This window comes from Nomascus leucogenys, chromosome 19 (assembly GCF_006542625.1).
Source record: "Nomascus leucogenys isolate Asia chromosome 19, Asia_NLE_v1, whole genome shotgun sequence".
NCBI classification, from domain to species: Eukaryota; Metazoa; Chordata; class Mammalia; order Primates; family Hylobatidae; genus Nomascus; species Nomascus leucogenys.
The window spans coordinates 67522417-67548552 of record NC_044399.1 but is presented as its reverse complement, the minus strand read 5'-3'; the positions used below and the strand labels follow the sequence as shown (position 1 = coordinate 67548552).

The window sequence follows — 26136 nt, the reverse complement described above, 5'->3', positions numbered from 1 at the left end:
CTTCTGCCTCCTTCACTATCTGTCTGGCCCCTGTAGGCCTTCTTGTTTGCAATCCCTGTGCTTGACGCTATGGGAAACAAAGAAGAATATGAAACAGTCCTTCCTCTCAAAGAAATGCTAGAAGTTTGTGATACAGCCAGGGAGGGTTGAGAAGAGCCTATGGAGCCGGGTGCAGTGGCTCACACCTGTAATCCAAGCACTTTGAGAGGCCGAGGTGGGTGGATCACCTGAGGTTAGGAGTTCGAGACCAGCTTGGCCAACATGGTGAAACCTCGTCTCTACTAAAAATGCAAAAAATTAGCTGGGCATGGTGGTGCACGCCTGTAATCCCAGCTACTCGGGAGGCTGAGGCAGGAGAATTGCTTGAACCTGGGAGGCAGAGGTTGCAGTGAGCCGAGATTGAGCCACTGTAGTGAGATCTGCCTGGGCAACAGAGCAAGACTCTGTCTCACAAAAAAAAAGAAGAAGAAGAAGGAGAAGGAAGAAGAGGAAGAGGAAGAGGAGGAGGAGGAGGAGGAGGAGGAGGAGGAGGAGAGGAGGAAGAAGAAGAAGAAGAAGAAGAGGAAGAAGAAGAAGAAGAAGAAGAAGAAGAAGAAGAAGAAGAAGAAGAAGAAGAAGAAGAAGAAAAGAAAGAAGAGCCTATGGGTAGAAATGGGTGGAAAAGACGGTAGAGGACAGAACTACCCTTCGCCTTCACGCCAGCCTCTCATTTCTGGGCAATGTTATATTGACTGGACTCCTACGCCACCCTTTCTCCTCCTTACAGAGAGAGAGAGAGAGAAGCCTGGTTAAGCCCCTGGGGTTTGCGCACCTTGTTCTCTGTGGCATGCTTCTCCTTTTCAACTTTCGTCAAGGTCAGCTCCAGGTCATCAATGTCTCTCTTGAGAGAACAGCATTTATCTTCCAGATTCCTCTTCTTGGCAACCAGTTCAGAATTCATCTCCTCTTCCTCTTCCAATCTCTCAGCCAACTCCTTGACTTTTGCTTCCAGTAGGATCTTGCTTTTGATGAGTCCTTCACACCGTTCCTCAGCATCCATCAGATTTTCTGTTTCCTGAAAGAACCAGGTCATTTTATGTTTTGAATTGGCCTCTTTGAAAATGCTACAAAGAAAGGGTGTCACCCTCTAAAAGCCCATTATCTACACCTAAGCCAAGAAATGGGTCATGCACACACATGCACGCACATGTGCACACACTGCACACACACGTGTACATAAACTTAGATATCACCCATAAACACATTTTTTCTTTTTAGATGGAGTTTCGCTCTGTGGCCCAGGCTAGAGTGTAATGGCGCGATCTTGGCTCACTGCAACCTCTGCCTCCCAGGTTCCAGCAATTCCCTGCCTCAGCCTCCCGAGTTGCTGGGATTACAGGCGTGTGCTACCATGCCTGGCTAATCTTTGTATTTTTTGTAGAGATGGGATTTCACCATGCTGGTCAGGCTGGTCTCAAACTCCTGACCTCAGGTGATCCTTCCACCTCGGCCTCCAAAGTGCTGGGATTACAGGCATGAGTCACTGCACCTGGCCTGTATACATGTTTTTTTTTTTTTTTTTTTTTTTTTTTTTTTTAACTACCAAGGACATTGCTTATAGAAATTCACATTTAATAATTTGTTCATTTATTTCTTTAGAGACAAGGGCTTGCTCTGTTGCCCGAGCTGAAATGCAGTGGTGTGAGTATAGCCCACTGCATCCTCAACAATCCTGTGCTCAAGTGATCCTCCCACCTCAGCCTCCCAAGTAGCTTGAACTACAAGGTATGTGTCACCATGACTGGCTCCTTTTTTTGTGTGTGTACAGATGGGGCCTCCATGTGTTGCCCAGGCTTGTCTTAAACTTTTAGCCTCAAGTGATCCTCCTGCCTCAGCCTCCCAAAGTGCTGGGACTACAAGTGTGAGCCACCATGCCTGGCCTCACTTATAATAATTTCAAACAGAGGAGTTCGTGAAATTACAAGTTCATTTTAAAGAATGAAGCCTCTAGAAATTTGCCACATTTGAACAGCTGGTCATCTCACTCTTCCTGCTACCACCAGTTGGAAAATGACTCATCTACTCTATGTTATCTCAAGCTGACAAAATAGTTTCAAAACATTACTATCTTTTAATTTTCATTAAATTTGTTTTTAAATGTATGCATTTATTTACTTTCTAGAGATAAGGTCTCACTATGTTGCCCAGGCTGGTCTCGAGCTTCTGAGCTCAAGTGATCCTCCTGCCTTGGCTTCTGAAAGTGTGAGGATTACAGGCATGAGCCACCAGGCCTGGTCCTTTCAACGGAAAATTCTGCCCATGTCTCCTTAGCTGTGTCTCCTCGAACCACAGAATAGAAAATTAAAAACACCCAAGAATTCGTGATTGAATACATATGTCCCAGAAGACGCTGCAGTGAGTCTCTTGGACAGACCAAGATCAGCTACTTCTGTTCTAAATTGGGCTATATATTCCCATATGAGAGTATGTATTTATTTATTTATTGAGACAGAGTCTCACTCTGTTGCCAGGCTGGAGTGCAGTGGCACGATCTTGGCTCACTGCAACTGCAACCTCCGCCTCCCGGGTTCAAGTGATTCTCCTGCCTCAGTCTCCTGAGTAGCTGGGACTGCAGGTGCCCGCCACCACACCCAGCTAATTTTTGTATTTTTAGTAGAGATGGGGTTTCACCATGTTGGCCAGGATGGTCTCGATCTCGTGACCTCGTGATCCACCCACCTCGGCCTCCCAAAGTGCTGGGATTACAGGCGTGAGCCACCACGCCTGGCCCATATAAGAGTGTTTTAAGACACACACTGCAGAGTAATGCGTGGGAGGAGACTGGCAAGCACACGTGCTAAGGTTTTCTATAAGCATGAGCTGTGTGCTAGGCATTTTACGGGCATTAACCACTCTGATTCTTCAACAGCTGGATGAGGTGAGTACTCTGACTATGCCCATTTTACAGATGAGACAATGGAAGCACAAAGAGGATATGTAGCTCGTCCAAGGTCACGCAGCTATCAGGTGGAGCATCTGGGATAGAAACCCAGTTATCTGGTTCCAAGAACTGTTCTCTTGTCCGCTGTACCTGGGAAAGTGCTCCTGTTAACTCACTATAGTAATTGGGAAAGTGAAAAGGGGAGCGGAAAATGCTCTGTATAAAAACAAAAGGTAAAAGTATTTGGGGATTTATTAAAAAGGGAAAATTATAAATGCCTTCACTCTGTGAAAGAGACAATTATACTGCCCCATTTCTTTTCTTTCTTTCTTTCTTTCTTTCTTTCTTTCTTTCTTTCTTTCTTTCTTTCTTCTTTCTTCCTTCCTTCCTTCCTTCCTTCCTTCCTTCCTTCCTTCCTTCCTTCCTTTCATTCTCTTTCCTTTTTTTTGGTGGAGTCTTGCTCTGTTGCCAGGCTGGAGTACAATGGCACGATTTTGGCTCACTGCAACCTCCACCTCCTGGGTTCAAGCGATTCTCCTGCCTCAGCCTCCCGAGTAGCTGGCACTACCGGTATGTGCCACCACACCTGGCTAATTTTTTTTTTTGCATTTTTAGTAGAGACGGAGTTTCATCATGTTAGCCAAGATGGTCTTAATCTCCTGACCTTGTGATCTGCCCACCTCGGTCTCCCACAGTGCTGGGATTACAGGGGTGAGCCACCGCGGCCAGCCTATACTGCCCCATTTCTTTGATAAAACTATGTATCTTTAAAGCACTTTTTTTTTTTTTGAGATCAGGGTCTCACTGTGTTGCCCAGGCTGGAGTGCAGTGGCATGTTCTCAGCTCACTGAAACCTCGACTGCCTGGGCTCAGGTGATCCTCCCACCTCAGCCTTCTGAGTATCTTGGGCTAGAGACATGCACCACCGTGCCTGCTAGTTTTAAAATTTTTTTTATAGAGATGGGGTTTGCCATGATACCCAGGCTGGTCTTGAACTCCTGGGCTCAAGCGATCCTCCCACCTCGGCCTCCCAAAGTGTTGGGCTTACAGGCATGAGCCACCATGCCCAGCCTAAAGCACTTTTTACATATTATTGTAAATCATATATAGAAAATTACTCTTGCTACTTTGAATTGGGTTATTTAATTTTGATTATTTTTATTTTTATTGATTTTTAAAAGCTGTGGTGGATATACATATGACACATATATATCCCTCATGCCCACAGCAAAATATATCTAACTCTGCGATGACGGGGAGAAATCAGGGAGAGCACAAATTCTCTTTGCAGACATAATTTCCGGCACTCACTGCTTTGCTAAGCTCGGGACCACGCATCCTTTTACGAGCAGGGTGGTGCTGCAATACTCCACATGACCACTGGGTGACACCACTGTCTCTCGAATAGACACCTGATGGAGCCCTCAGTGTTCCTCCCCTTTTTCTGTCCTCCAGAGTCTGTGTTTTGCGTTCTCAAGTAGAAGGTACTTACAGACTGGACCTGCAATTGGAGGTCATTCTTCTCCTGCAGGAGGGAGACCATTTTCTCCTCCAGCTCCTTCCGGCGAGCCTCAGATCGGGCCAGTTCTTCCTTGGTCCTCTCAAAGTCTTCCTTCATGGTGGCCATCTCCTTCTCGGCCTCTGCACTCTTCAGCAGGGGCTTGATTTTGAAGAACAGGTTCATCCAGGGCCAGTGCTTGACGTTCATAAAAGAGCGGATGTTGTACTGGATGCAGAAGATGGAGTCTCTGTACACCCATTAGGACTCGAATTAATAAACCCAGCAAGGTCTGGTCTCTGCACCCCCCACCTGTCCCCGACGGACCCCATCCTCCATCCTTCTCGGTTAAGTGGGAAGGAGGTGCAGCCAAGCTTGGCGGATCCTCTGGATCCAGAGTAGGTCTGCAAATGAGGGGCAGAGGAAACGGAGGCAGGTGCACAGGTTGGAAGGTAGGAGAGGGCGTGGGGCCACCTGCGGGCTCCTGGTCACCTGGCTGCCCTTTCCACCACCCTACTGAGAGTGCCCTGCCTGACGGCGTCGGTGACCTCCTAATGCTCAATGCAAGGAATAGCTTTCATTCCTATTTTATTGGGTCTTTCTCCCACATTTGATGAATTAATCAGCTCTTAACTTTTGAAACTTTCTCTGCCTTAGATTCCATCAACATTTTTCCTGTTTCATTGTATTTCGCCTTATGGGGTCCCTCTTCCTGCTGAAGAAACCCAGGACTTGTCCTTGATCATTTCCCAGTGTCCTGCCCTGGTAGAGTTGATCTGTCCTCCCAATTTCTTTCTTTTCTATTCTTTTTTTTTTTTGAGACTTTTTTTTTTTTTTTTGAGATGGAGTCTTGCTCTGTTGCCCAAGCTAGAGTGCAATGGTGCGATCTCAGCTCACTGCAACCTCCACCTCCTGGGTTCAAGCAATTCTTCTGCCTCAGCCTCCTGAGTAGCTGGGATTACAGGTGTGCACCACCATGTCTGGCTAATTTTTGTATTTTTAGTAGAGATGGGGTTTCACCATGTTGACCTGGCTGGTCTTGAACTCCTGACCTCAGGTGATCTGCCCTCCTCGGCTCTCCAAAGTGCTGGGGTTACAAGCGTGAGCCACCGCAACCAGCCTGTATTCCTAATTTCTACTGCTGTTTTCATTCCAGCATCACCCACATGATCTCCTCCCCTTCACCCTCCACAGCCTTATATTTACATAGCTTATGGATTCCTGAACACTGGCTTCTCTTTCCCTTCTTGAGATTCTTTTCATCTCCGTGCTGGCTTCCATTTGCTTCACCCAGCTCGATGCCTGGGAGTGATTCCTGATGCATACGCGATGGCAGTCCATTATGGCTCTGACAGTCAGAGCCACACAAGGGATCAGGGAACCAGGGAGAAGAGGCTCCCTCCCACACTCCCTTCTCCCTCCAATCCCTGCAGGTGACCAGTCATCAATGCTGCTATTCCTTCTCTTGAATTGTCAAAGGAATAAGACTTAAACATTCCTTTAATCCATGCCCTCCTCTCTCACCCATCAACCATGTCCTACTTCAGGTCCTTGTCATCCCTTATTTGGACTTCTACCACACTGTGGCCTTGCCCAGTCATAGCCCTTGTGTTCACTCTCCTCCTAGCTGCCAGAGTGACGCAATCCTACCCCTTGTCTCTGCACACACCTTCTACAGCTCTCATCAATGACAGGGTGCAGCCTGGGTTTCTGAATGTGACACACGGAGACCTCCACTGCCTGCCTCTTACTCTATATTCCAATGACAGCCACCTGCTTGTCGGGCTTCCTCCCAGACCACCCACTCTCAGGTTATGTAGAGCTTGCTTCAGAAAGTGCTTTCTTCAGCTGGGCGCAGTGGCTCACGCCTGTAATCCCAGCAATGTGGGAGGCTGAGGTGGGCGGATCACCTGAGGTCAGCAGTTCAAGACCAGCCTGGCCAACGTGGTGAAACCTCATCTCTATTAAAAACAAAACAAAACAAACAAACAAACAAAAAACAAAAAATTAGCCAGGCATGGTGGTGCACGCCTGTAATCCCAGCTACTAGGGAGGCTGAGGCGGGAGAATCGCTTGAACCTGGAAGGTGGAGATTGCAGTGAGCCGAGATTGTGCCACTGCACTCCAGCCTGGATGACAGAGCAAGAATCTGTCTAAAAAAAAAAAAAAAAAAAAAGGAAAGAAAAAAAGTGCTTTCTTCTTGCTGACACCTTCATGCCAACTCCAACCCCCTAACCAGGCTGGGGGCTTATTCTTGCCAGTTCCCTATCCCCCGACTATAACTCGAACATTGAGCTTGTTACAGGCATTAAAACCAGCCATGCACGTGTCTGCTTCCCACTCCTTTGTGACCCCGTGAGGGAGGGTTCATTTCTGTCTCCCCAGTGCCATGCAGAGCACCCAGCCCAGGATTGCTGCTCAGTAGATGTGGGTTAAACAAATGAAGGAAAGAAAGAGCAAGCACATGGATATCCCAAGACTAAAAGCAGGAAGCGACAATCAGCTGCTAAGCAGAGAGGGCAGGATAAGGTGGAGGTGAGGGTCTGTGTCACCTCCTCTCCATCATCTTCTTGAACTCCACCCGCATCAGGTACCCCCTACACACGGCCTGTGTGCGCGTCATCAGCGTCACCAGCTTCTCGTCTCTCATCTCCTCCAAAAGCCCCAGGAGCCCAGCTTTGAAAAACACCTGCATTAAAAGACAGAGGAGCCTTGATCTTTTTCCCCAGCAGGTGTCCAGCCGGGCCCTTGAGGGGGCCTGTTTCTGCTCAACTCAGCATCAACCCTCAGAGCACAGCAGGGGCAGCAATTCCATTTCCAGGACTTGCTTCTTGGCGGCTCTGGTCTCCTCAGTGGCTCCTCCTGGGCAGTGAGGCAGCCTGTTCCAGAGTCTGTTCCAGGCTGGGCATGGTGGCTCATGCCTGTAATCCCAGCTCTTTGGGAGGACGAGGCAGGCAGATCATTTGAGGTCAGGAGTTCGAGACCAGCCTGGCCAACATGGTGAAACCCTGTCTCTACTAAAAATACAAAAATTATCTAGGCATAGTGGTGGGCACCTGTAATCCCAGATACTCAGGAGGCTGAGGCAGGAGCATCACTTGAGCCTGGGAGGTGGAGGTTGCAGTGAGCAGAGATCGCACCATTGCACTCCAGCCTGGATGACAGAGCAAGACTCTGTCTCAAAACAAAACAAACAAAACAACAACAACAACGACAAAAACAACGTGTGTTCCAGGCCCCACCAACCCACAGAGACCAGTTCTGACTTAGCTCATGTACAGGAAACAAAGATGAGTCCAGAAAGAAACCATGGGATACAATTGTGCCCAGATCAGAGAGATTCACAGATGCGTTGGCTTCACCCTCTCTCTCTGTCCATCCGGGAAGGTTGTTCCCACCCTCAGGCCCACTTCGCCCACTCCCTCCGTAACATTCCAGGGAAACCAAGCACCCTCTGGAGCCAGCAGGCTCTTTCTTGGTGGGGACCCCCAGCCTGCCCATTTCTGAGATGTGGATCTTTGGAGGCAGGCCAGGATTTGAAGCTGACCTTTGCCACTTACTATCTATCCATCCATGTGTGACCTTAAGTAAGTTTCTCGACCTCCCAAGAACCTGATGAGTAAGTGCCACCCTTATCACCATCACTCCCACCTCGCTGGTTAGTGAGGAGTCAGTGAAGTATGTGCAGGAGGCTTCTCACAGGGCTGATACTCACGTGCTCAATAAACGGCAGCTACTTTGTCTTATTTTTGTTTTTTGAGACAGGGCTTCACTTTGTTGCCCAGGCTGGAGTGCAGTAGTGTGATCAAGCCCACTGCAGCCTCCATCTCCTGGCCTCAAGCAATTCTATTCAGCCTCCCAAAAGCACTGGGATTAAAGGCATGAGCCACTGCACCCTGCCTGTTAGCTGGTTTTATTGGTTATAGTCATTCTCCTCAAGGCCTCAGTGTCCCTGGAGTCCTCTCTACGTTCTCCTCTCTCTTCAGCTCTTTCTTACCTCTGGGACACTAGAGTTCCCCGTTGGCTTTTCCTATCCTTGCTGCATGGTGGGGCTCAGGCTTCCAATCTAAGCTTTCAGCCACTTACAAACCAACAGGGAGACAAGCTCTGTCTACCTAGACACAGAGCTCCCTTTACCTGGGCGACTGGGCAAGGACGGTCAGGTGGACCAGAAGGGGAAGGGGACCCTTTTTCTGATCAGCTAACAAGCAGCCCAGGGCTGTGGGGTTACTAGGGGAGTCCCAGCCTCGCCTGCGCTCACCTTGGTGTTGCCGAACCTGAACTGCTCCTGGTCCACCTCGATGGAGTTGAGGAGCTTCTCCGAGGCATTTTTGCTGTCAATGAACTGCCCTTCAGGGATAGCACTTGCATTGAGGATCCGGTACCTAAGGAGAGAGGACATTTCCTGAATGGATTCCAATCCCCGAAAGGCTTCATAGCTGAGACCAGCCTTCTAGAATCTTCTCCTGCTTCAGCCTTAGGAGGAAGTGGAATTTTGTACAGCTGGTCTGGGAGATGGGAATAGCTAGGGGTTGATTCTAGCAAGGGGGCTTGAATCAACCCCCTTGGGAGAGAAGCAAGGTGGGTGGGAGAGAAGCATGAAAGAAGGTAGCCCAGCCGAGTGCATGGCGGGAAGTTTGCTTTCAGAGGAAATGGTTCTTCTCTGGCATAAAATAGGCCTTGAAATCAACCGTGACCTGCAGGCCCTGGTTCTACTTCTGGAAGGTCCTCTCCTGTCCTCCATCCTGGACAAGGCCTAGACTTGGGCAACCCGAAGGCGGCTCAGAGGAGAGAGTTAGTCTAGAGCTGCGGGCCTCAGCTGGGTGTGATTTGGCAATGTGTGGAGAGTTTTGATTGTCACAGCTCGGTGGGGAGGGGTGTGCTTTGCTACCACATCTCTGAGTAGAGGGCAGGGTTACTGCTAAAATCCTCCCACACCCAGCACAGCCTCCACAATAAAGGACGATCTAGCCTGAATGTCCATAGTATGGAAGTTGAGACATCCTGGTCTAGAGTCAAAATCAGGCTAGAGGGTCTGGGCTCTGAATTTGGAACCACTTGGGCTGGCCCAGCACTCACTGTGGGCATGCGATCAGTCCCTCTAACAAGAGATGAAGTCTGTGGAAACTCTGGGGGCTTGGGAGCTCACCAAATATTCAGGTCAAGAAATGTCTTAGGGAAATGCAAAAGGTGCCCTCAGCAGGAGAGAGATGCACAGGAGAGAGGGAACCTACCGCTGCTTGAAGTCAGCATAGAGGATCCGGCTGGGGAATCCCTTCCTGCAAATCCGGATGCCCTCGAGGACCCCGTTACAGCGCAGCTGGTGCATGACCAAGTAGTGGTCCATCACACCTGGAGAGAGAACGTCCCAGGGGTGTGTCTGTGGCCCCTTCATTTGTTGTTGATGGTCTGAGGCACCATGAGACCCTCCAACACATCCACACTTGAGTGGGAGAGTCAGTGCCAGCTCCAAGGTAGAGGGCTGGGGGTGGCTGGAGCCTGCCTGCAGGTCCCGCAGTAGAAATAATCCCAACCTCTTGGGGAGATGCTAGCACCCCATAACCATGGCAGTAAGAGCCAAAGCACTGCGCTTTCTGTCCTCAGCCCTGACTGCAGCAAGGCTGCAAAAGCCGGCAGAGTGAGTACGGGGTGCACTTGGGCTTCCCACGGGATGACCTGAGATGTCTTCTTGCATCTACACAAGGACAGGGATGGAAAAATCAAAGGAGTAACCCAGCAAAGAAGAGGAGGCCGGCTGGGCGCAGTGGCTCATGCCTATAATCCCAGCACTTTGGGAGGCTGAGGTGGGCGTATCACCTGAGGTCAGGAGTTCGAAACCAGCCTGGCCAACATGGAGAAACCCAGTCTCTACAAAAAATACAAAAATTAGCCAGGCATGGTGGCACACACTTGTAATCCCAGCTACTTGGGAGGCTGAGGCAGGAGAATCGCTTGAACACAGCAGGCAGGGGTTGCAGTGAGCTGAGATTGAGCCATTGCACTCCAGCCTAGGCAACAAGAGTGAAACTCCACCTCAAAAAAAAAAAAAAAAAAAAAAAGAAGAAGAGGCTGTGGGAGGGGACCCAGAAGGGGGTTGAAGGCAGGGCGGCGGTCATCTGCTGACCACTGAGTTGCTATTCTAGGAATTGGGGGAGAAATGGAGCTTAGCTGGAAGGAGAGGAGCTAGAGAGGCAAGCCCCTTTGGGGAGGTAATGTGGGTGCTCGTGGTAACCAGCCTGGGTCAGGCACAAATCACACTAGGATGTAGAAAATTCTGTCTCAGGTGTGCGTGAGGGGTTAGAAGACAGGGGCTATGGCAACCTGATGGCTTCTCTTTGTGGGCTCCCTAAGTTGCTGGGATGGGAGTGGTGGGGCCAAGGCTGGCTTTGACTTAACCTTAGGGAAGCTTCTAGAATGCCAACGTGCTTCCCTGGTAGCTGTGGGGAGACATCGCTATACAATTAGATGATTTTTAAGGCTTTGGTAGAGCTGCACTGTCAGATGCAGTAGTGACCAAGCCACATGTGGCTATTTACATTTAAATTCATTAAAATTAAAAATTAATTAACATTTTAAAACTTTTCATGTAAATGTAAACATTTCATGTAACGGTGGCCACCCTATTGAACAGTGCAGACATGGGGTATTTAATCATTTCTGAAAGTCCTATCAGGTGGTGATTCTCTAGAGAAAACATGGTTAAGAGCAAGGAGAAAATGTCTCAGACATTCAGAGAACCGGCCAGGCGCAGTGGCTCACGCCTGTAATCCCAGCACTTGGGAGGCCGAGGTGGGCGGATCGCCTGAGGTCAGGAGTTCGAGACCAGCCTGGCCAACATGGTGAAACTCCATCTCTACTAAAAACACAAAAATTAGTCGGGTGTGGTGGCAGGTGCCTGTAGTCTCAGCTACTCGGGAGGCTGAGTCAAGAGAATCGCTTGAACCCGGGAGGCAGAGGTTGCAGTGAGCCGAGATTGTGCCACTGCACTCCAACCTGGGTGACAGAGCAAGACTCAGTCTCAAATAAATAAATAAATACAATAATTAAAAAATTCATAGAGCTACTGATGTGGAGAGAACCTTAGAAATGGTCTAATTCGACTCCCATGAGCTCTCAGATGATGATTCTGAGTGGTTAAGATCCCAGCTGTGCCATTTACTAGCTTCACGTACTTGGCCTGTCTCTGCCTCAATTTCTTTATTTGTAAAATAAGGATAATAATGTAGGTTGAGCATCCCGAATCAGAAAACTCAAGACCTGAAAACTTTTGAGCTCCAACCTGATGCCACAAGTGGAGAATTCCACAACTGACCTCATGAGGCAGGTCGCAGCCAAAACTATTTCACGTACAAAATTATGTAAAATATTGTATAAAATTACCTTAGGGCTATGTGTATAAGACCCATATGAAACAGATGAATTTTGTCTTTAGACTTGGTCCCATCCCCAAGATATCTCATTAGGCACATATAAATATTCCAATATCCACAGAAATTTAAAATTCACAACACTCATGGTCCCAAGCATTTCAGATAAAGGGATATTCAACCTGTAGTATCTTCTTTATCAGGCGGTTGAGGATTACGTGAGTTAAGATGAGTACAGGCCGGGTGCGGTGGCTCATGCCTGTAATCCCAGCACTTTGGGAGGCTGAGGTGGGCGGATCGCCTGAGGTCAGGAGTTCGAGACCACCCTGGCCAACATGGTGAAACCTCGTCTCTACTAAAAATACAAAAACTTAGCTGGGTGTGGTGGTGCGTCCCTGTAATCCCAGCTACTCAGGAGGCTGAGGCAGGAGGATTGCTTAAACTGGGGAGGCAGAGGTTGCAGTGAGCTGAGATGGTGCCACTGCACTCCAGCCTGAGCGACAGAGTGAGACCCTCTCTTGAAAAAAAAAAAAAGAGAGAAAAAAGATGAGTACAAAGGTTAAAATGGTGAAAGCAGGCATGATTAACACTTGCTTTAACCATGTGGCTGAGGCCTCTTTCTTCTTAAGCGCCGGGAGCAGAGAGAAAAAGGCATAGTTACAAGAAATTGAAGCTTCTAGAGCCAGAAGAAAGCTGAAAGGACCATCATTTTACAGTGGGGAGGCCAGAGATGCCACCATGCTTGCCGGGCTGTCCATCCTGTCAGGGGTCGTGTCCCACTCAGACTGGGAGATCTTTTCTAATTCCCGCAGAGGCATCCTATGGGGTGGCAGGGCCCTGGGGGAGACTGAGGCCCAGAGAGGTGAAGGGCTTTGCAAGGCTGTAGCAGAGCCGAGACGGCACTCTCCTCTCTCACACGGCCCCTCTGGGTTGTGCAGACTCAGAATCCTGAGCTGAGTTCTCTTAGGGCTTGCTTTGTTTTTCCTTAAACCCGGCCTGAGATGTTTTCTATCAGGTCCATGTAAAGGGCCTCCTTTGCTTTTGTACCAACGCGTAAAACTTCTAAAAATTTCCCTGAGCTATTCTCTCATTCTTCTGCGCTAGCTGCTGAAGGGCTTTTCCTCTTTATTTCTCCAAGTGTATCACTTCCATCCCACTCCTTTCTCCAGCCATCTTGGCCTCCGTGGGCAGTGGTATTAGCCATGCTTTTGAAATACGCTGTATCTTATGATGCTCCGGCATCATGGGGCCTCGCTGGCTCAGGAGAGACTGCCCTTCCCGGGCCTAGCTATTCCGGGAGATGGCAAAAAAGTCTCCCGCAGGCACATCTTTCACATGCAAACCAGCCATCCAAAGCCCTTAACCCCCGACCCCTACCTTTATCAGGCTCTCACAGGGCTCTTACACTCTGGGCCAATATTTCCCTGTCCTGGTCACCTCAGGGCCCCGGGTACCGGCCAACTTGAGAAAGTCCCTACATTTTGAAGCCTGCTGAAACCATTCAAACTTGCCAGTGCTGAACCTGCTTGGCCTGTTCGTGCTGCCTCGCCCACTCCATCCCATGGGAATGACCCTCGAGGCTCCGGCCTGTAATTTCTCCTTACTCCCTCACCCCCAAACCTAGCCCTGGCGCTTCCCCTCATGGCCGTCTGTGGCAGGCCCTTTCCTCTTGAGCACTGTGTCTTTTTTTTTTTTTTTGAGACGGAGTCTCCCTCTGTCAATGAGGCCAGAGTGCAGTGGCACAATCTCGGCTCACTGCAACCTCCGCCTCCCGGGTACAAGCAATTCGGCCTCAGCCTCCCAAATAGCTGGGATTACAGGTGCATGCCACCACGCCAGGCTAATTTTTGTATTTTTTAGTAGAGACAGGGTTTCGCCATGTTAGGCTGGTCTCAAACTCCTGACCTCAGGTGATCCACCCACCTCAACCTCCCAAAGTGTTGGGATTACAGGCGTGAGTCACCGTGCCTGGCCGTGCCTGTCTTTTTAATGGTAACCATCTTCTGGTTGGTTGGCCTCACCATCCCTTAACAATAATAAAACCTACATTTAAAAACAGCAGCGAGCCAGCTTTTGGTGAGTCAGCAGCACAGACTTAGCAGGCCCCAGGTTTGCTGCAAGAGGAGAATGAGAGGAGTAGAGCCTGGAGCCTGCTCCCAAGTGGCCCTTGTTCAGCAGGCGAGCAGAGGACCTGTGCCCGTGAAGCCCCGGAGGATTCAGGAGAACAATTAGCAAGCCCTGTACGTGCCTGTGGGTGGGGAGGGACTTGAGATTTGATCGTGGATCGTGACTCCCAGCCCCTGCTCTAGGTGCCCTGCAGTGAGGCATGGAAATCTCCATAGTCTCTAATCTTCTAGAAAATAAAGAGGGCACACTAGGTGCTTTCTAAGGTGTCACCAGGCTTCTGTATCAATGTTGGGCTAGTCCCAGAAATTGACATGAAAACAGAAAGTTAGGTGCCAGAGCTAAGGAGAAGCAAACACAACAGGAAGGGACAGACATTTCAGCAACATTTACCTTCCCAAAGAAAATGTAGGGCCAGGCGTGGTGGCTCACGCCTGTAATCCCAGCACTTTGGGAGGCTGAGGTGGGCAGATCACGAGGTCAGGAGATCGAGACCATCCTGGCCAACATGGTGAAACCCTGTCTCTACTAAAAATACAAAAATTAGCTGGGCGTGGTGGCATATGCCTGTAGTCCCAGCTACTCGGGAGGCTGAGGCAGGAGAATAGCTTGAACCAGGGAGTCGGAGGTTGCAATGAGCCGAGATCATACCACTGCACTCCAGCCTAGAGACAGAGCGAGACTCTGTCTCAAAAAAAAAAAAAAAAAAAAAAGTAAGCCAGTGGATTACCAAAAGCATTCCTCCCAGAGGCACAGTTTGAAGCCACCCCCACCACCTTGCAGGCCATCTGCTTAGAGAGGCGTCAGGCCACAGGCATGTTTGATTTATGCAAGCATGTACTCAAAGACGACAGTAACAGAAATGGATTTTTTCCAAGACCTACATACAAGCCAATGATTCTGTGTGATGCTTGACCAAAGAAACCACTCTTCCCAACACTGGAGAAGCTGGCTCACTGGTCAGGGGGCTGCAGGATGCCCCAGATAATGCATATCACAATGATGTAGTTGGTTATTGCCTTTGACTTAGACTTTAGAACCTAACTTTCATGGAAGATGCAGTTTCACTAACTATAACACACCTGGCTAATGGGGAGTAAGGTTTCTAGTTCTGAGTAATAATAATAATAATAATAATTAACATCCAACATTTGCTGGGTGTTCACAATGTGCTCAGCCCTGTTGTAAATTCTTGACTTGCACTTACTCATTGAACCCTCACGACAACCCTCTAAGTTGGGTTAAATGAGCTAATCTTTGCAAAGTGAGTAACCACTTTATGAGTGCTTATTAAAGAGTAAATAATAGATTAAAATGCCACTTTTATCCTTGTTTTTTTTTCTGAGATGGAGTTTTGCTCTGTTGCCCAGGCTGGAATGCCGTGGCGCGATCACTGTGTTCACGCCATTCTCCTGCCTCAGCCTCCCGAGTAGCTGGGACTACAAGTGCCCACCACCACGCCCAGCTAATTTTTTTGTATTTTTAGTAGAGACAGGGTTTCACCGTGTTAGCCAGGATGGTCTCGATCTCCTGACCTCGTGATCTGCCCGCCTCAGCCTCCCAAAGTGCTAGGATTACAGGCGTGAGCCACCGCCCCCGGCCTATCCTTGTTTTATGGACGAGAAAGCTGAGGCAGAAAGTGCTCAAATGCTCTGCTTAGGATCACGTGGTAATAGGTGAACTGGTTTTTATTTTTTCGCCCCGACAATCTATACCTCTGTTCACTTGTAATGTTCAGAGGCAAGATGTTTAATCCTGAGCTGGGAGGCCCGTGTTGGGCATAGAACAGCTCAGCTGGTGAGTGAGCTACCCCATAGCCACAGCTCCATGTGACAGTTTGTTTTCCTTTTTGTGACAAATGACACTGAAAAAGCTAGACTCCAAGAATATTTGCAAATCAGGATGAAGTGACAGTTAAAGGAGTCCTCTATGGCACAGGTTTCTATATTTATATATAGTCTCTGATTCTCAGTTTTCTCATTTATAAACTGGAGATCAATACACGTATCTTGCAGAGAACTGTTGCAAGGATTCGAGGTAATATAACAAAGTGATTGACATGCAGTATGGCCTCAAAGAGTTGTTATTGATGCTATTTTGATTATGGGATACCTAAGATGATTCTTTGCCAAATATAGTGGTATTTGACTTTGGGGTAAAGGGGGCCAACAGAGCCTTTATCTTATGAAAGCTGTGGATCTGATGTGCCTATATACATACACACAATATTTTGAATATGATTTCATAGTAGGGGTGCCAGATAAGATACAGATGCCCCGTTGAATGTGAATTTCAGATAAACAATGAATACTTTTTTAGAGGAAGTATATTCCAAATATTGCATAGGTCACACTTATACTAAGATATTTTTCATTGTTTAACTGAAATTGAAATTTAATAACATTTAACATGGCATTCGGTTTTTAGCATTTTTGTGGTTACATAATAGTTGAACATATTTATGGGGTACACATATTTTGATACAAGCGTGAAATGTGCAAAGATCATATCTGCATAATTGGGATATCTGTCACCTCAAACATTTATCATATCTTTGTGTTGGGTACATCCGGTATTTTTATCTGCTAAATCTGGCAACCCTATTTCAGAGACTACTTTCAGAAGTGATACAGACCATCACTCTTTCCAAACGCACACCCACAGAATTTTGCATTTATCTCAGGGCGTCCTGTTCTGTTCAAATACTTGGCAAGATCTGCTGGTACTCACCAGGAGTCTTGGTCTCATTGGGAATCAGACATCGTACAAAGTGAGGGTGGGTGCTCCTTAAGTTAGTCATCAATTTGTTTAAATTTTCCTGGGACATAAACCAAAACAAGCACATTTAGCAAATGCCATTTCACTGGGCAGAAAAATAAGTGAATGTGGAAGCTGCCAAAACACCAACCCTGAACACGGCTGACACGGTCTGGAAAGAAGAGCCCTTCTTCTTCCCGCCCTTCTTGCTTCCTCCGGAGTCGCCTGGAGACAGACACAGAAGGGCATGTCAGATGCATCCCAGAGGACCCAGCAGTGGGCTTCCTGAACCACCCCTTCCCCGCCCCGAGTTCTGGTTTCCTTTTGACATAAGAGACCTGAGGTTTTGTTTGTTTGTTTTAGATGGAGTCTTGCTCTGTTGTCCAGGCTGGAGTGCAATGGCACCATCTCAACTCACTGCAACCTCCACCTCCCGGGTTCAAGCCATTCTCTTGCCTCAGCCTCCCAAGTAGCTGAGACTACAGGCGTGTGTTACCACGCCTGGCTAATTTTTGTATTTTTAGTAGAGATGAGGTTTCACCATGTTGGCCAGGCTGGTCTTGGAACTCCTGACTTGGCCTCCCAAAGTGCTGGGATTATAGGCATGAGCCACCGTGCCTGGCCTGTTTGTTTTTAAAATGCCCCCAAACTACCCAGGATTGAGAACCCTCAGCTTTATCATTGTGGGAATGGGGTGGGAGTGGGGTGTGGGTAGCATTTAACTGGGAGTAGAACTTAAACTCTCAGTAGAAAAGGGGAGTCCTTTCCTTTAGAAATCAGAGCTGAAAGCAAACTGAATAATTTGCAAGACTGAGATGTCCGTCTTAATGTTTGTAGTTTCTTTCTTTGTTTTTTTTTGTTGTTGTTCTTTTGTTGTTGTTGTTCTTTTGTTGTTGTTGTTGTTTGTTTGTTTGTTTTGAGATGGAGTCTTGCTGCAATGCCCAGGCTGGAGTGCAATGGCACAATCTCGGCTCACTGCAACCTTCGTTTCCCGAGTTCAAGCAATTCTCCTGCCTCAGCCTCCCAAGTATCTGGGACTGCAGGCGAGCATCACCATGCCTGGCTAATTTTTGTATTTTTAGTAGAGACAGGTTTCACCATATTGGCCAGGCTGGTCTTGAACTCCTGACTTCAAGTGATCCGCCCACCTTGGCCTCTCGAAGTGCTGTGATTACAGGCATGAGCCATCATGCCTGGCAATGTTTGTAGTTTATTTCATGAATTTACCTCCTTTTATTCTTTAATCCCTGTTTATCTCTAAATGAGTAAGTAACTGAAAGCAATAAAACGGAATTTTTTCAAGAATATTTTATAAGTTGATTTTTTTCTTTCCTAAAGGAAACAACCCAATTTGCCATCTTAATTTGGAGTTTACTTTTTCTGAATGACTCAATTTTCTCTGATACTTAATCAAGATGCAGCCTTGGGGGAAAATGTCATGTCCCAGTCTCCCCCATCTTCCTTTCCCTTCACCCCACTTTGTCCCCGGGATCTAGCATGAATGTGTGTTTGGATTGGGGAAGGGAAGGCAGGAAAGCTGCTTCCCCAAATCCATATCCACACAGGGTCTTATGTTAGAGTTGATGTTATCTCTAGGTGAGATTATGCAATGTAGTTACAGAGATATTGGGATCAGATTCAAAGAAAATGATTTTCATCATTGAGGTTTACGCATGTGCCCATTTCCCATTTATTACATTCCCTTGCCCAGAGGACATTAGGCTTTCATTTTTTAAAAATGATCTCATTATTTAATGAATAATTATATTTCATATATTTTATTATTAAATGTATGCCTTTAAAATGGCATATAATGTTAAAACTCTATGTTGGCAACTATTTAAAAGTATATTTACTGGTAATCTTAAAAAGTATTACTGGCTTGTGTTACTTATTTATTTATTTGAGATTGGGTCTCACTCTGTCATCCAGGCTGGAGTGCAGTGGCCCAATCATGGCTCACTGCAATCTCAGCCGCCCATTCTCATGTGATCCTCCCAGCTCAGGCTCCCAAGTAGCTGGACTACAGGTGTGCACCACCACTTCTGGCTAATTGTTTTGTTTTGTTTTCTTTTGTTTTGTTTTAGAGACAGGATCTCTATGTTGCCCACACTGGTCTTGAACTCCTGGCCTCAAATGATCCTTCTGCCTCAGCATCCCAAAGTGTTGGGATTACAGATGTGAGCCACCACACCTGGCCCCTGTGTAACCACTCTGGAAAGGAGCTCAGAAGTTACTCAAAATTTTGAACACATTTATCATATGACCCAGCAACTCTACTCCTAGGTACTATATATACCCAAAAGAATTGCCAATATATGTTCACATATAAACTTCTATACAAATGTTCATAGCAGCATCATACACAGTAGCCAAAAAGTTCATCGGCTGATGAATGTGCAGACAAAATGTGATATATTCATACAATGAACTATTATTTGTCCATAAGAAAGAACAAAGTCCTGATACATGCTACAACAGGGACAGACCTTGAGAACAGTAACCTGAGAGAAAGAAGCCAGACACAAAAGAGCATCCAGTATATAATTCCATTTACATGAAATGCCCAGATAGGCAAATGTACAGAAATGGACAGAAAGTTGATGAGTGGTTGCCAGAGGCTAGGGATAGAAATCTGCTCATGGGGACAGGCATGGTGGCTCATGCCTATAATCCCAGCACTTTGGGAGGCCAAGGCGGGCGGATCACAAGGTCAGGAGATCAAGACCATCCTGGCCAACATGATGAAACCCTGTCTCTATTAAAAATACAAAACATTAGCCGGGCGTGGTGGCGGGCACCTGTAGTCTCAGCTACTTGGGAGGCTGAGGCAGGGGAATCGCTTGAACCCAGGAGGTGGAGCCTGCAGTGAGCCGAGATTGCACCACTGCACTCCAGCCTGGAGACAGAGCAAGACTCTGTCTCAAAAAAAAAAGAAAAAAAAGAAATCTGCCCATGGGTTACAGGGATGTGAAAAATCTTCTCAAATTCCACAGTGGTGATGGTCACACAACATTGTGAATATCCTGAAAACCATTAAATTTTTTTTTTTTAATAGACAGAGTCTCACTCTGTCACCCAGGCTGGAAGGCAGTGATGTGAACTCTGTTCACTGTAACCTCTGCTTCCTAGGTTAAAGCAATTCTCTTGCCTCAGCCTCCTGAGTATCTGAGTATCTTGCACACACTACAGGTGTGTGCCACCACACTCGGCTAATTTTTGTATTTTTAGTAGAGATTTCACCATAGGTTTCACCATGTTGGCCAGGCTGGTCTCAAACTACTAACCTCAAGTGATTGGCCCCCGCCTTGGCGTCCCAAAGATCTGGGATTACAGGCGTGAGCCACTGTGCCCAGCTAAAACCACTAAATAGTTTTAAGGGTGAATTTTATTCATATACCTCAATAGAAAACTATTAAACAATGTGATGTTGACTATCTTGGCCACTGAGAGGTCCTGTTCACCTCCGTAGAGGTCAATCTCTTACAGAAGAGGAAGAATAAGAGCAGGAGGAAGAAAAATGGAGCTGAAAGAGAAACATACTCAGCTGAAGCTCACGTCTGATTACTTCACAAGCAGCTCCGGGTTAGGAGTCATTACATAGAACATCCCACAGAGGGAAAGAAATGATAGAATTTTACCTGTGTCTGCACCAGCATAGTTGGAAAAAAGGAAGGAGAGAAGCTTCAGCGAAGACTTCTGGTACAGCCCCACCACAGTCTCGTTCAGGGGGTCCTTGTTCTTGTCCAGCCAGCCGGCGATGTTGTAGTCCACGGTGCCGGCATAGTGCACCAGTGAGAAGTGAGCCTCAGGCTTGCCTTTGGCAGGCTTGGGCTTCTGGAAGTTGTTGGACTTTCCAAGATGCTGGTCATACAGCTTGTTCTTGAAGGAGGTGTCTGTTGCCTTGGGGAACATGCACTCCTCTTCCAGGATGGAGAAGATGCCCATAGGCTGGAAAGAGGATAACAGAGTCTACATCTCCATATATAATAGTGCATACCCATGCTCCATGGTCTGGAGAAGCCAAAAAAGCTTCTTTGGTGCTTTCACTCTGGTACCAGGAACGCTGGCATGTACAATCGGTGAGAGCAAGACTCTTGGTCTGTTTGGGGGATGATCAGAAAGTGCTAGGCATAGAGTATGTGCTTAATTAATATTTGCCGAACAAAAGAATATAGGATAAAATTATGTGTGTATAAATGTAGCACACTTTTTTCAATAGGTGTACAAAAAAAGTAGTTTCATCTATAGCCATAAAGTAATGTGAGTAATATTTTGAACAATAATGTCTCAATTTCTCAGTAGCCACCTTAGGAAGATATACTCATTCCAACATGAACAGTGCTCAAATGTTATGGGAATTCCTTTTTAAAAAGTTTATGTCAGCCGGGCTTGGTGGCTCACATCTGTAATCCCAGTACTCTGGGAGGCTGAGGTGGGCGGATCACAAGGTCTGGAGTTTGAGACCAGCCTGGCCAACATGGTGAAACCCCATCTCTACAAAAAAAAAAAAAAAAAAAAAAAAAAAATTATCCGGGTGTGGTGGCAGGCACCTGTAGTCCCAACTATTCAGGAGGCGGAGACAGGAGGATTGCTTGAACCTGGGAGGTGTAGGTTGCAGTGAGCCGAGACTGCGCCACTGCACTCCAGCCTGGGTGACAGAGCAAGACTTTGTCTCAAAAAAAAAAAAAAAGTTAATGTCCATTCCTGTTTTCATAGTAACATCCCTCCAAGAGCCACACTGCCACATGGTTCCACCTCCTTGGGTCTTTGGGTAAGTCAAATAGGTAAGAAATGCCACAGTCCTTACTGGGGTTCCATCACATTCTTGGAGATAACTGAGCCCTTGGATTTTAATGACCCATAAACCTCTTTAAGTGTCAGAACAGATTTAGGACATTCATTCTCTTTGCAAAAAGGCATTCAGTTATCTATCTGAAGGCTTGTAGCCTGGGGGCTAGGGGCACCAATCTGTGAGCAGAAAAGAATCAGAGCAAGAAGGGGAGGGTCCCCAACAAGGAGGAGCTGTCCCAGGGAGCAGCATCTCTCTACCTTCTCAATAAGCTCGATGCAGGCAGCCAGGTCCATCCCGAAGTCAATGAACTCCCACTCGATGCCTTCCTTCTTGTACTCCTCCTGCTCCAGCACGAACATGTGATGGTTGAAAAACTGTTGCAGTTTCTCGTTGGTGAAGTTGATGCACAGCTGCTCCAGGCTGTTGAACTGGGTGATTCAAATACCAAATAATTTGAGTGAGCTTGGAAAATACATTGGAGATTCAGCAAAGCAGGCAAGAAAGTAGAAGGTCACAACTCACATCAAAGATCTCAAAGCCAGCAATGTCCAAGACCCCAATGAAGTACTGCCTGGGCTGCTTGGTGTCCAGCTGCTGGTTGATGCGGGTGACCATCCACAGGAACATCTTCTCGTAGACGGCTTTGGCCAGAGCACCCACCGAGTTGGTCACCTTGAAAAAGGATCACCCACTCAACCCTTGAGTTAGTGTTTCTATGGCTGCATTAAGCTGAAACATATGAAATTGACTTGAAAATCAAAAACTGTTGGCTAGGTGTGGTGGCTCACACCTGTAATCCCAGCACTTTGGGAGACTGAGGTGGGTGGATTACGAGGTCAGGAGTTCGAGACCATCCTGGCCAACATGGTGAAACCCCGTCTCTACTAAAAATACAAAAAATTAGCCAGGTGTGGTGGCGCATGCCTGTAGTCCCAGCTATTCGGGAGGCTGAGGCAGGAGAATCACTTGAACTTGGGAGGCGGAGGTTGCAGTGAGCCAATGTCGTGCCACTGCACTCCAGCCTGATGGCATAGCAAGACTCTGTCTCAAAAAAAACAAAACAAAACAAAAAAAACAAAAGGAAAATCAAAAGCAGTTGAATATTGGCAATTTCAGATCATTCAACGTATTATTAAATGTTTTATGAGGTGTTTGCCCAGCTCCTGCTGTTCACCTTTCTTTGAGAACTATCCTATTAACAAAGATATTTTTCTAACAACATGGTTATAGCACATGACTCCAGCCCCTGGCCACACTTAATTAGACCAGAGGTGAACACTTGATCCAGATTGGATTAATTGAGTATCTCTCCTAAGAATTTGGAATAGGGATCAAAAGACACTGGTCTCAGTCTCAGGGTGAGGCTGGAAGCACAGAGATATAAACTTGAGAGCCATGGGGTGGCCACGGGCAAGAGAGGTCCAGGAAACTTATCTGCCTAGCAAGGACACAACAGAGAAGAGAGTCAACAGCCCATGAACCCCAGAGGAGCTGGAGGGAGGCTGCCTGGCTCCAGAGGGCTCTTCACTTTCTAATTCCAGGTCCTCACGGCGTCCAATGGGCACTCAATGATTTGCATTCCTTCAGTTGCCTCTGAAGCCTAAAAATGAATTTCCTCTTAATGTGAAATCTGGTTTCATGTGCATTTCTGATACCTGCAACTGAAAGAACTTTAAGATAATGGCTCAAATAGCAAAAGATCTCAACCAACTGCATTCAGAGCATCTCCATTACCTGCTGGACATTTTGCCCTTTAGTGACATATTCATTCCCAACCTTCACCCTTGGACAGCACAGGCCCTTCAGCATTTCTGCAGAATTCAGTCCCATCAGGTATCCGGCTTTGTCAGCCACTGGAGTAAGAGAAAAAAATGGCATCATGGAAAAACAGTAGCTGCTAAAGTGTCCAGTCAGCTCCTGGCTTCTCCCAGAAGTGTTTTCTGTAATTTTCTTAAATGTTTTCATGTTGTCGTATCTGTACCATGTCTGGACTTGTTCACTGAAGCTTCAATCCCATATCCAGGGGCCCATGGTTCTCAGGAACTTCCAGTTTGCCTCCTAGATGCACTTTTAACAATAAGATACTTCTTGGCCAGTTTTGACCTACTGATATTTTGATTTCATAAAAAAATGTTAATTACAGGCCAAGCACGGTGGCTCATGCCTGTAATCCCAGCACTTTGGGAGGCTGAGGCAGGTGGATCACCTGAGGTCAGGAGTTCGAGACCAGCCTGGCCAACATGGCCCCGTCTCTACTAAAAATACAAAAATTAGCCAGGCATTGTGGCGAGTGCCTGTAATCCCAGCTACTCGGGAGGCTGAGGAAGGAAAATCACTTGAATCTAGGAGGTGGAGTTTGCAGTGAGCCAAGATCGCGCCATTGAACTCCAGCCTGGGTGACAAGAGCAAGACTCTGACTCAAAAAAAAAAAAATTAATTACATAGTTATGTTGGAGTCTGACAATACATTAAAATGTTATACGAGTAAAGGAGCCACCACTTGGATAGTTGACAATATACAGGAGGCACCTTCCTAATTTAAGCAAAGTACCATGCTCATAGTTGAAGGAGAAGTACAAAACTTGACCCTGCCTTCAAATGTTTGGAAATGGTCAAAAGCAGTTGTTTCCTACAGTTCATGGGTTATATGTTTTCATATATTTCAGTAGACGTTCATTGACTTTGAGAAGGACCTGGTGGCCTGTATTGAGCTCATCAAAAAGGCAGAGAAATGCTGCTCCCCAGGGGCTACTTTTTTTTTTTTTTTTGAGACGGAGTCTCACTCTGTTGCCCAGGCTGGAGTGCAGTGGCGCGATCTCAGCTCACTGCAAGCTCTCCCTCCCGGGTTCACGCCATTCTCCTGCCTCACCTCCCGAGCAGCTGGGACTACAGGTGCCCACCACCACGCCTGGCTAATTTTTTGTATTTTAGTAGAGATGGGGTTTCACCATGTTGGCCCACCTCCCAAAGTGCTGGGTTTACAGGTGTGAGCCACCGTGCCCAGCCCCCAGGGACAACTTCTTGGTTGGGACCCTTGCCTCATTGCTGGGTGGGGAGACGAGTTAATAAAAATCTAGGGCAGTCTATGTTAAGTACTTAATCGGAGGCCAGATGCATGCTTTACTCTCTCCTCTAATTATCTCCTTTTCTCGCTTTGCCCATTCAGGTGGATGATACCATTATTCTTCTTCTAGTCATTTAAACTTGAAGGGGGTGATACGTCCTTCTCTTTTGCCCCTGACATTCCTTTGTTCAGACAGGCACCAAGTCCTGCTTATTTCACTCTCAAAATGCCTGGCCTCTCCATTGCTTCCAGCAGTTATAGCGGCGAAGAGCCTGGGCTCTAGAGTCAGACTGCCTGGGTTTAGATTTTGGTTTTGCTTCTTTGTGCCTCAGTTTTGTCATCTGTAAAATGGGAGACAGTGACAGTACTCATGTTATAGGGTTGTCATGAAGCATTCCTGGTGACTAGTGAGGGCCCAGCAAATATTAACTTGGGTTGATATCGTTATTGATATCATTGGAGCTCAGGCTTTGATTATAGCCCTCCACTTTCTGCTCCTAAGCACTGCACACACACAGCTGCTAGGGCTGGAAGAGGGCCTGGGACCCTACTGAGGTATATCAATACATTTATCAATGTAGTCCACTGTTGCTGAGGAGCCTGTTACTTTTTTTTTTTTTTTCAAGTTTTCCCACTCTTGGTGAGCCTGGCTGCTGACAGATTAATTTCAGGTTGTCTGCATGTACTTCCCCTGCTACTTGGACAGCAGCTTCCGGGGCCTGCCATATATTCTAAGTCATTAATCCTGACACTCAAGACCTTCCCAAACTGATGCAAAAATTGTTACTTTAAAATTCTCATTTCTTACAAATCCACTGCATATGTCCTGTTCTGTAGCCAAAGTGGACCACTCACTGTGCCTCCATCCCCATCACAGTCCATCCTCTGCCCCTTTGCACATTACCCTTCCTTCCTTCTCCCTTCCTTCTCCTTTCCTTCTCCCTTCCTTCTCCCTTCCTTCTCCCTTCCTTCTCCCTTCCTTCTCCCTTCCTTCTCCCTTCCCTTCCCTTTCCTTCTCCCTCTCTCTCCTCTCCTCTCTCTTTCTCTCTCTCTTTCTTTCATGGAGTTTCACTATTTTCACCCAGGCTGAAGTGCAGTGGCACGATCTTGGCTCACTGCAACCTCCGCCTCCCGGGATCAAGTGATTCTCCTGCCTCAGTCTCCCAAGTAGCTGGGACTACAGGCAGGCACCGTTATGCCCAGCTAATTTGTATTTTTAGTAGAGACAGGGTTTTACCATGTTGGCCAGGCTGGTGTCGACCTCTAACCTCAGATGATCCACCCACCTCGGCCTCCCAAAGTGCTGGGATTACAGGCGTGAGCTGCTGTGCCCGGCCTCATGACATTTCTTCTGCTTGAACTGATCTCTCCCCCAGTTTTTCAGAATCCTACTCATCCCTCAAAGTCCAAGTCAGTGCCCCTTCTATCAGGAAGCCTCCCCTGATTGCCCCAGTCAGAAGTGTTTCCTGTGTAAAGACTTCGAGTCCCCTCCATTGTGATGGGCAGGATTCTAGGATGGCACCCAAGGTGTGCCTCCTGGTGTACATGCCTTGTATAATCTGCTTTACTTGAGTGCAGTGGAACCTGTACAACTCCCATGATGCGGTGACC

General features: G+C 47.2%; 1 protein-coding gene across 1 annotated transcript in view; it reads right to left on the bottom strand.

The window, feature by feature from the left end:
- The window catches only part of MYH13 (myosin heavy chain 13), a 72459-nt gene that overhangs the window by 23169 nt on the left and 23154 nt on the right, over window positions 1–26136 (bottom strand). Inside the window, exons 13-23 of the mRNA XM_030800529.1 lie at window positions 23196–23314; window positions 21984–22133; window positions 21719–21889; window positions 20308–20617; window positions 16818–16891; window positions 16640–16727; window positions 9653–9770; window positions 8680–8803; window positions 6971–7107; window positions 4413–4668; window positions 812–1054 (exon numbers count right to left, since the gene is read on the bottom strand). Of these exons, the coding sequence (XP_030656389.1) occupies window positions 812–1054; window positions 4413–4668; window positions 6971–7107; window positions 8680–8803; window positions 9653–9770; window positions 16640–16727; window positions 16818–16891; window positions 20308–20617; window positions 21719–21889; window positions 21984–22133; window positions 23196–23314 (1790 nt within the window). The remainder of the gene's footprint in view (window positions 1–811; window positions 1055–4412; window positions 4669–6970; window positions 7108–8679; window positions 8804–9652; window positions 9771–16639; window positions 16728–16817; window positions 16892–20307; window positions 20618–21718; window positions 21890–21983; window positions 22134–23195; window positions 23315–26136) is intronic.